At 37.0% G+C, this 10279-nt stretch overlaps 2 protein-coding genes across 2 annotated transcripts; one reads left to right on the top strand and one right to left on the bottom strand.

Moving 5' to 3' along the window:
* Positions 1 to 2923: 2923 nt before the first annotated feature.
* Positions 2924 to 4441, bottom strand: LOC121737292 (uroporphyrinogen-III synthase-like). Its single transcript, XM_042128925.1, has one exon. The coding sequence runs from the start codon at positions 4132 to 4134 to the stop codon at positions 3397 to 3399; it is 738 nt and encodes a 245-aa protein (XP_041984859.1). The 5' UTR covers positions 4135 to 4441; the 3' UTR covers positions 2924 to 3396.
* A 2299-nt stretch (positions 4442 to 6740) lies between these two features.
* LOC121737380 lies at positions 6741 to 9843 on the top strand. Its single transcript, XM_042129052.1, has 2 exons — positions 6741 to 7052; positions 9628 to 9843. The coding sequence occupies exons 1-2, from the start codon at positions 6786 to 6788 to the stop codon at positions 9841 to 9843; spliced, it is 483 nt and encodes a 160-aa protein (XP_041984986.1). The 5' UTR covers positions 6741 to 6785.
* The last annotated feature ends 436 nt before the right edge of the window (positions 9844 to 10279 follow it).

Genomic DNA, 10279 nt, shown 5'->3' with positions numbered 1-10279 from the left:
GTCATACTTAAGTAACTTTATAAGTATTTGTTTCAAATATTCATGAAGGGATGTGGTGTTATGTTTTAAATGGTTGCTAATAATACTATTTTTATATTTTACAACTTGGTCAAACTTTTTCAAATATTCTGACCTGGTTGGCACCATAAAAACTTAAGTAAGTATTCTGCAATTTTGGATGTGGTGTTATGTTTTAAATGGTTGCTAATAATATTATTTTACAACTTGGTCAAAACTTTTAAAAATATTCTGACCTGGTTGGCACCATAAAAACTTAAGTAAGTATTCTGCAATTTTGTAAAAATTTCTAATACCGGTTTGTTAAAATATCTAAAAGTTGAATCACAATTTATGAGGAAACATCTGACTTCATGTCTGTTTTTATAGCCCAGTTGAGTCTTTAAATAATTATAGTTTGCTACAACAGCTAGCAAAGAATACAGTTCAAAACTTATGAATTATATACATAATATTACTTATGGACAATCCATACTAATATTATAAATGCGAAAGTATCTCTGTCTGTCTGTCTGTCTGTCTGTCTGTCTGTCTGTCTGTCTTGCTTTCACGCCAAAACTACTGAACCGATTGCAATGAAATTTTGTATACAGTTATTCTAGAGTCTGAGAAAGGACATAGGCTACATTTTGATGTGGGAAAATATCTTATTTCCATGAAAATATCGATGAAAATGAATTCGCATTGCGTGTTGTCAGCGCTCATCCCGGGGGTCCTGGGTTCGAGTCCCGCAGGCGGAACAAAAAGTTTTCAATGTTCCTGGGTCTTGGATGTGTATTAAAATAAAATTTCAAAAATCTTAAACATATTTTATGTATAATATTATAAAAAAACCAGAAATATATCGATGCCAGAAAAAAATAAAACGCCATCTGCTGAATCGTATTAGAACTAAAATGTTCATTACATTTTAGTTCTTATACGATTCAGCAGATGGCGATTTATTTTTTACTTTATTGTAACATAGAACTAATCATACTTATTAGTTAGTATGTTTTTGTTTATAGTTTTTAATACGTTAGAATATTATGTTTAATAATATTATCACTTGGTATAATAATAATCAATCTATCTTATCTTATAGAACTCCTACTGTATTTCTAATCCATACTATCCATACTTCCATACTAATATTATAAATGCGAAAGTATCTCTGTCTGTCTGTCTGTCTGTCTGTCTGTCTGTCTGTCTTGCTTTCATGCCAAAACTACTGAACCGATTGCAATGAAATTTTGTATACAGTTATTCTAGAGTCTGAGAAAGGACATAGGCTACATTTTGATGTGGGAAAATATCTTATTTCCATGAAAATATCGATGAAAATGAATTATTCGCATTGCGCGTGGCCAGCGCTCATCCCGGGGGTCCTGGGTTCGAGTCCCGCAGGCGGAACAAAAAGTTTTTTTAATGTTCCTGGGTCTTGGATGTGTATTAAAATAAAATTTCAAAAATCTTAAACATATTTTATGTATAATATTATAAAAAATCCAGAAATATATCGATGCAATGAACATTTTAGTTCTAATACGAGTCAACAGATGGCGTTTTATTTTTTACTTTATTGTAACATAGAACTAATCATACTTATTAGTTAGTATGTTTTTGTTTATAGTTTTTAATACGTTAGAATATTATGTTTAATAATATAATCACTTGGTATAATAATAATCAATCTATCTTATCTTATAGAACTCCTACTGCATTTCTAATATATGTGACAAGTTGACAACAGAAGGCGCTCTAAAATAAAGGAGTTCGAGTGTACCGTGTTGGCCTATATTCCATCCAGAAAATATATCAATGCAATCAACATTTTAATTCTAATATATGAAAACAGATGGCGTTTTATTTTTTACTTTATTATTGTAACAGAACTAATCATACCTACTTTACTATAATATTGTTTTTATTCATAACTAGCTGTTGCCCGCGACATCGTCTGCGTGTAGTTTATAGCGCGCGGTGTCAACAAAATTTGTGTCAAATTTAAAAACTTTTTAAAACCCTGGTAAGTGGTACCCCTCTTAGGGCCGCGCTACACCGGAATGGCAGCGCTGAAAGTGCTCGCCTCGCATGGCAGCGCCATTCCGGTGTTGCGCGGCCCTTAATTAATCAAAATACCCAAAAACAGTAATCTATACTAATATTATAAATGCGAAAGTATCTCAGTCTGTCTGTCTGTCTGTCAGTCTCGCGTTCACGCCAAACGCCAAAAGTATCTCTGTCTGTCTGTCTGTCTGTCAGTCTCGCTTTCACGCCAAACGCCAAAACTTCCGAACCGATTGTAATGAAATTTTGTATACAGATAGTCTAAAGCCTGAGAAAGGACATAGGCTACTTTTTTACTAGAAAAAAGGGTTGAAAGGGGGTGAAAATGCGTAAATTTGTTCAAATTAAGTTAGTTCCAACAATTCATAATAGATGGCGCCGTGCGTCTTCTACATCGCGCTGACGCTTGCTCAAAAGTATTTCTATAAGACGTGAGACGTGTAAGACGTAATCTTACATTTAAGTTTCGATTGTTATATCTATTCTACGGTATTAAATAACTCAGTACTTTATCTGTACAGTGACGTAACCTTAAATCTATCAATGATAAATAGTTTATGGGTAAAGTTGTGTAATTGGAGGGCTAAATAAGCTTTAAAATTTGGCATAAAATATAAAGTTTAATATAAAAAAATGAAATACTTATTGTGTGCACACTGCACAGCTGTATTGATTTAAGGGGTACCAGGGTTTTTTTATAAAAGCTTTTGACACCAATTTTGTTGACATCGCGCGCTATAAACTGAAGTCCACGCGGACGAAGTCGCGGGCAACAGCTAGTATGTGATAAATGATAATAAAATAAAACATTAGAATATAAAAAAATACCTTTTATAATATAAAAAATCAGTTTAACAATAACATTTAAAATGTGTTTTTGAACAACAATGTATAAACATTAAACAATACATACTTATGGCTTCTAGTACATAGTACAACACTTAATTTCTACTGGTTACTTACATAATATATACAAGATATTGTGTGAGTGTAAATATTATCTAGACTTTTAGTAAAAAAACATTCATATTTTGTCAAAATTAGAGTATTGTGATTTTAGTGTAGTCATTTTTATCAAGGTTTGGAAATATAATATAGATTTTAGCTACATGTCTATGGACTTAATATTACAATTGAAAGTATTCAAGGTGTACTAGTCAGAAAAATAATTAACTTTAAAACAAATCCTTTGTACCAAACATATTGACTAAGTTTTGAATATATTTTGTGATACGAAATAAATGCTACTGTTTTAATTCCCACCTGTAATATAATATCACTTCCTAAAATACTTGTAGTTGTACTGACAACCGCTTGACCCATGAAATGTTAAGTTGTAGCTACGAAAAATTGCTGAATAGCTTGCAGGACGCACTCAGCTTTCGGCTTAGAAGCTATGCCCGCTATTTCCACCCCGAGATTCTCTATCTTGTGAGCGGTAGAGTTGCCGATGGCGAAGTGGGGGAGATTGGACAGCCTGTTGGCGAAGGTCTGCAGCTGGCGGTAGATGTACTCGCACCCCGATGGACTGAAGAACACCATGCAGGCCGGGACATCTTCGTTTATCTCCAGCAGGCTCGATCTCAACTCCACATTCTCCTTGGTCTCATACACCGTCACCGAGTCGGTACGTATTCCCTTCGCATCGAGGATGTTGGGTAGGATTTCCGACCGCAGATTCCCGCTGGGGAACAGAAATTTGGAGTCGGCGTCGTTCTCGGCGGCGATGAGCTCGGCGAGGGTCTCGGCATTGCCGGTGGCGGAGCCCACCGCGTCGAGGCCGAGCGCGATCTTGATCTTGTGCGCGCTGGCCTCGCCCACCGTGTACACCTTGCGGGTGTTCCACAGCGCGAACTTGGCCGGTGACCAGCAGCGGGCGACGGCCTCCACGGCGCGCGGGCTCGTGAACACCACGCCGTCGTACGGTTGCTGCAGGCGCTCGCCCAGCTCCACCAGGTTCCGGTACTCAAACTGCAGGGGCTCCACGAACACCACCTCGTACTCGCTGCCCCTGAAGGCTAGCTCGTAGTCCTCGGAGGGACTCTTGAATAGCACGACTTTCCTCATGATTGCGTTCGCAGGTTCCAGCCCGGGCCCATCCCCCGCGATTTCTCTCGCGTGATCCTATTAAATTCAAATTAAATGTGTGTCACTGATTATTCATTTCCGCGTGACGATTGTAGGAGGACGATTTCTTTGTTCGATGGTACGAGCCGGACGCTCCAGAAATTTGTAAAAAGAGTATCACTTTCAAATTAACATTATTGGGTATTATGTAAAGGTAAAAGAAATTCAGTTAGCGAGATTCGCAAAACCATCGCAAAACTTTCCAATTTGTTTTGGAAACGTTTCACTGCTGATTTTGACAGTGACATTTCTAAATTCGATGACAAGTGACAGTTGACAAGGCCTGTTTGTCTACGTTACAGTGACAGCCTATATTTTTTAAAAGAAAAGAACAACAGAATAAAGCTAAAAGTTTAAAATGATATTAATATATTTATTGGTTCATGGTTGCAATATATTTAGGACACTAGTTTCCTTTTTTACTTCCTTTTTTTTTTTAATGTTTCTTGTTTCTACAAATATATACTAGTAATCTGTGTTCTTGTTCCCCCGTACCGTTGTATATGACATTCTCTTTGCCCCGTACAGTATACAGGTAAATTCTTACATTTATTTATCTTTACAAGTAAAATTTCTATTATATGTATAGTACACTTTTACCACTTTACACTACAGTATTTAATTTTTTTGATTTTTTTTACTTTTTTTACCTTTAATTTTACAACAATCAATTCGCAATATTTTCTAGTATAACAGTGAGTTTATAATATTTTTTTTATACAATAGTTTTACGACAATAAATTTTACAATATTTTGTTATACATAGATCTGCTTACTCATTTTAGTTTCTTTATATGTACTTATTACATTTTCTAGTGTAAGTACTCCAATATTACAATAATAAATTAAGGACTCTGTTTTATTTTTTGCAATGTTATTTACATTTACCTGTACTGGTTATTTACAATTTACATAATAATAATTATATTAACTTAAAAAAATAATTATAAATATTTATACGTTCGTCAAGAGCGGCCGAACAGCCTTGGTAACTAATTATATTTACTATAATAATTATTGTATTGCCTAATTTTGGATAGCCAATTCTCGAACATAGCGATGTAGTGCCCTGTGCCAGTACTGATGTTATGTTTAGTGCCCACTGCCAGTTAGTAAGCAAAATACATTTCTTCCAAATTTTTTCCTATTCTATAAACATGATTTTAACACATAATAATATAGTACTTACCTGGATGACCGAGCTTTGCTCGGTATAGCAAACACTCATTGACTTCGTGTTACTTAATAACGCCATCTGCTGGTCACTTAGTTGCCAACAAAATAGTAAGATAACTTGTAATATTATTCTATAATATCTAATACCTATATAAAATTCTCGTGTCACAGTTTTCGTTGCCATACTCCTCCGAAACGGCATGACCGATTTTCATGAAATTTTGTGAGCATGTTAAGTAGGTCTGAGAATCGGCCAACATCTATTTTTCATACAAAAAAAAATTTATATGGCAAAACAACGTTTACCGGGACAGCTAGTATAATATACATTTAATACATAATATATTTACAATTTCGAATTACTATAGATTATAGAATTATACAATATTGACATTTCAAACAATTTAATACAATACATTTTTACATTTGCCTTATTTGCTTATCAAATAAATGCAAAGTGTGTACCTATATTGGTTTAAATCAAATCAAATCAAATCATTTATTCACATAATGTAGTTTTTTTTTTCTTTTTTTCTAGTTTCCTCAGAACTTATACTTACCAGCTTGCATTGTCCTAACCAAACTTGGAAATAACACGGAAATAACATGTTTCCAATGCGGGAATCGAACCCACGACCTCCGAGTCAAGAACCACGCTCTTAACCACTGGACGACGGAGGCGATCGAAACATTGTAGATTCTACAGTCTACAATCAAAGAGAATATTATAATCATTAATCACTATCTAGTCTACAATGTAGCTGTTAAAGAAGCGCCAAGGGGTTTTTTGGAGTATTTGCAGTGAAAGCTACTTGATTGTGAAATCCTACTTAATTCAATATACCTTACTTCTAAAATCTGTGAATATACCGATACCACACGATACCGACCGACAATATAATATATAATTATATATATAATATAAATAAGATATTACTGACAAGAAGGCCGTTTTCACATGCATACGGTTGCGGCACGGTGCAGGTGGCCGTGCCGTATAAAGTAGAAATGTATACGCTACTAAAACGTGCTATGTGAAAGCTGTCTAAATAGCTCATACATTTCTATTTTGTACGGCACGGCGACCGTGTCACCACTACGACAGTATATATTATGTCTATGGTCACCACCGTATGCATGTGAAAAGGGCCATAGGCTATATCAAAATGTTATGAATCGTTATTGTCAAATTCTACAAGAATAAACCATTGAGTTACTATAGACTACTATAATACTCTATCCACACTCTTATCTATAGAATAAACCATAGACATAATATATACTAGCATTATAGGTTTATGGAATAAACATTATAGGTTTATGGAATAAACACTGTTGTCATTTCATTTATTGTCATAAAACTGAGCAATGGGATTACGTGAGATTTCTATTTTTGTAAACACGTGAATGGTACGATGGCTTGCCAATGTTGCACAAGTGGTTTAGCGGTGTCGGCAGTGGTTGCTGCAGTTCTGCTGGTACCCACTCACTACTACGAACCGAGTGCTGAGGACCCAAGTGCGGGGAAACCGGTGGCATCCCCCGACTCTCAGGAAGACGAGCTCGCGTCCTCACTGGCCCGAGCCGACGTCGTCATACTCGCCGCGTTCGTCACGGTCACCCTGACCGCATACCTCTGCGACTGGATACAGAGGAAGCTAATGGAGAGGCGTATCAACAAGGTTGGTATATGGTCAATGAATGTACATTTATAACGTGTTTTACACTACTAACAAGTAACAACATCATCTCAGTTACTTTCAAAGAAATTTGAACGAAAGGTTCCTTTATACTTCGTCGAATAAGGTCAGGTGGGGTAAGAGAAACATACTTTACTGGTCTTTGAACATTCAGCTATCAAAATTATACATTTATTTCGATATTAATAGAAACAAATCTTAGCTTTTGAAATATACTTACATTTTTTTTGACACAGAACTAGATTGTACGTATAATTACGGCACAATTTAGCAACAAAGCTAGGTCATAAAAAAGTTCCTCTTTCCCGAGATTTGGGGTAAGAGAAACACGATATTTTTAAGTAATAACTCATGGTTTTAAGTATTTATATATCATGTATTAATTCATTTTCTTTGAGTTAAGGGAATGAAACCTTCCCTAGTTTAAAATAAGGCCTTGTTTAGGCTGACAGCATACAAAAACGAAATTTGGGGTAACAGGAACATAATATAGGTAAAGTCAGAGGTGCTGAACTTTTTCTGGTATTAAATGAATGTTTTAAAAAACAAATTTTCGCCCGCGACTTCGTCCGGGTTTTGGTTATATCGCGCTGGGCACAGTTTTTCTAAACATGAAGTGTCCCGGTTAGATCGGTTAAAATGGAGCCTATGTCCCTAGCCCCGGGTATCAAGCTATCTTCCAAATTTATTAACATTGGTTCAGTGCTTTAGGCGTCAAAACGCAACAGACAGACAGACAAAAAGACAGTCTTTCGCATTTCTACTTAATATTAGTTGGTATAAACCTGTAGGATACACCTTAACCTTTTGTATGGGACCAACTTTCGTACTCGAAAGAAAAAATCTACTATTTCATACATTTTGGTCACAGCTGACCGATACTTTTGTATGGAACGTTGGTCCCATAGAAAGGTACACATAGGTAGGTTCATCTTACAAATCTTGGCCAGTACTTAAAAGTCAGCCGGTATTTTAGCGAATTTAAAAAATGTTCGCTACCCCTTGAAACGAGGAAAGAGGAACATATTATGTTTCTCTTAATCTGGTATAGCCGTTCCTCTTTCCCAGCTTGCCATTTTGAAGTTTATGTTTTTATTGACATCGAAAAAGCACTAAAAACACACACTACAAACAATGTAATACGTAGAAAATAAAGATTAAATGTAATAATTACACTTTCCTTAGCAATCAACCGCAAAACTGATGTTTTTAATATTTTCATAACACAAACAAGGAACACTAGTAAGACTTGGCTTTTTTAGCTTGAAAACAGTTTTTTTTTCTCTCTTTTACTCGCTTAGTTGCCGTGTTGTAGCTTCATCTATCCAAGAATATATGAACTACGCCTAATACTGTTTTATTGACGTAGTCACCACTCACCATGTTCGGCGTTATACAGGGTGCAATTAAACCTTACTGCCAAATTTTGATACATTGATCCGTGTTAAAAATAAAATACACGTATTTTTTCTTTTATAATCACTCAGTACTAAAATGTTGAGAAATAGCTTCCGAAAGTTATCCTAAAAAACAATATAATTAATGGACACGACGCGCCGCCCACGCGTGATGTGACCCCGCGCGCGCGCCTCCCCCCGCGTTACCCGCGCCGCGAGTGACCGTTCTGCAACGATTTTAAATGGGATAAAATATGTCAATAAAAAAATATAATACCCAATTTTTTTTGGTTAAATGGACTCTCCTAATGATACCTAAGCTCTGGAAAAAAATTGGCAGGAAGGTTTAATTGCACCCTGTAGTTTTCTTGTTATTTGTTACAGTCTGACCTTACATTTTTTTTAGTTGATCGACTATTACTCAATAACTTATGAAGTCTTCTTAGCCGTGATAGTTTTCCTTTTTTTGGCATATTTCCTACTCCCGTAATTTTTTTTATATTTCCAGAAATAACCGTTTAGCTGGTAGAATGGGGGGACACTGGACTCTAACGATTTTTTCCACTTTAAAACTTAATATTTTACAAATGGATCCCTAAATCAAAAAATGATCTATAAATACCCATAATATTTTTAAAAACCTATCAAACGACACCCCACACAATGGGGCGGACGCGAAAAAAAAATTCATCCCCGCTTGATGTGTAGGGGACTGGGGAAGTACCATAAAAAAAATAATTATGTACTATTTTGTCGGCATCATTAATATGTGTATTCATGTGAAATTAGAGCTTTGAAGTCTCTGAGCAAAACCGCGGACAGACAGACAGACAGACGGACAGACGGACGGACAGACGGATGGACAGACCGAAACTATAAGGGTTCCTTGTTGACTACGGAACCCTAAAAAGGATCAACAAGTTTTATTCCAATTACCCCGGTATTGCTAGTCTGCAATTTATTTTCTCACTTTTTGCCATCAGATTCTGGTAGACCTATAAATTCTTTTATACACTGCAAGACTGGTTTCACCGAAAGCTAAATAAGCTGCGTTGCGGGGAACATGTTTTTAAGATACAACAGAATCCCTGCGCAGAGTGAGGAATTCATTACTTCCAGCTCATACTTAGCTTTTGTATAAAAAAAAAATTCATTGGCAGCTGAACGAGCGTCTGTCAGCGAGCGTGTCGCGGCTGCGGGAGTGGGAGGAGCGGCGGACGCGGCAGGAGGCCTCCCTGCGCGCCGTGCAGGCCGCCACCTCCGAGTACAACCTGCTGCTGTACCTGCTGCTGCAGCGCCACCGCCCCCCCGCCGCCTCCGTCTCGGCGCCCGCGCTCGACACGCTCGAAAACGAGCGAGATTTTATTATATTTTGACGTTTATACTTTATTATTATATAACTCTACTAGCTTTATATGCACCGGTTTTATTTCAAAAATCCTATCCGGACGAGCTCCGTTCCCCGCAAGCGGTAACCGTAAATTAGCCTCGTAATGGTCCCGGAGGCCCGGGGGACGAAGTAAAAAACCGTCTCGGGCCCCGCCGGGGCGGCGCTCGAGATAGGACGTCCTCCCGGCAATATACTGCTGATTACGTTAAAATTACGTTAATTGAAGGCAAAATAGAATTTTGCGCGAGAATGTTTGAGTCAAAGTCGTTTCCGTAAATTGGAACGGAATACATTAGGATTTAGGAGTCGTGTGCCGTGTTTTAAGAGAATTATCTCCGGATCGGGATTGGAGCCCCGTGGGCCGTGCGCCCGTGTCTCCGTGTCGCCGGGCTACCAGGCGCGGAGCTAATGTCATTAATTAA

This window comes from Aricia agestis, chromosome 20 (assembly GCF_905147365.1).
Source record: "Aricia agestis chromosome 20, ilAriAges1.1, whole genome shotgun sequence".
NCBI classification, from domain to species: domain Eukaryota; kingdom Metazoa; phylum Arthropoda; class Insecta; order Lepidoptera; family Lycaenidae; genus Aricia; species Aricia agestis.
Note: the sequence above shows the minus strand (reverse complement) of the source record. Positions and strands in the feature narration are given on the sequence as shown.

Bases quoted from the DNA above. Each gene is read 5' to 3' on its own strand.
- LOC121737380 (XM_042129052.1), top strand. From the start codon at position 6,786: ATGGCTTGCCAATGTTGCACAAGTGGTTTAGCGGTGTCGGCAGTGGTT. The intron at 7,053-9,627 runs GTTGGTATATGG...ATTCATTGGCAG, and splicing joins TGGAGAGGCGTATCAACAAG to CTGAACGAGCGTCTGTCAGC.
- LOC121737292 (XM_042128925.1), bottom strand. From the start codon at position 4,134: ATGAGGAAAGTCGTGCTATTCAAGAGTCCCTCCGAGGACTACGAGCTA.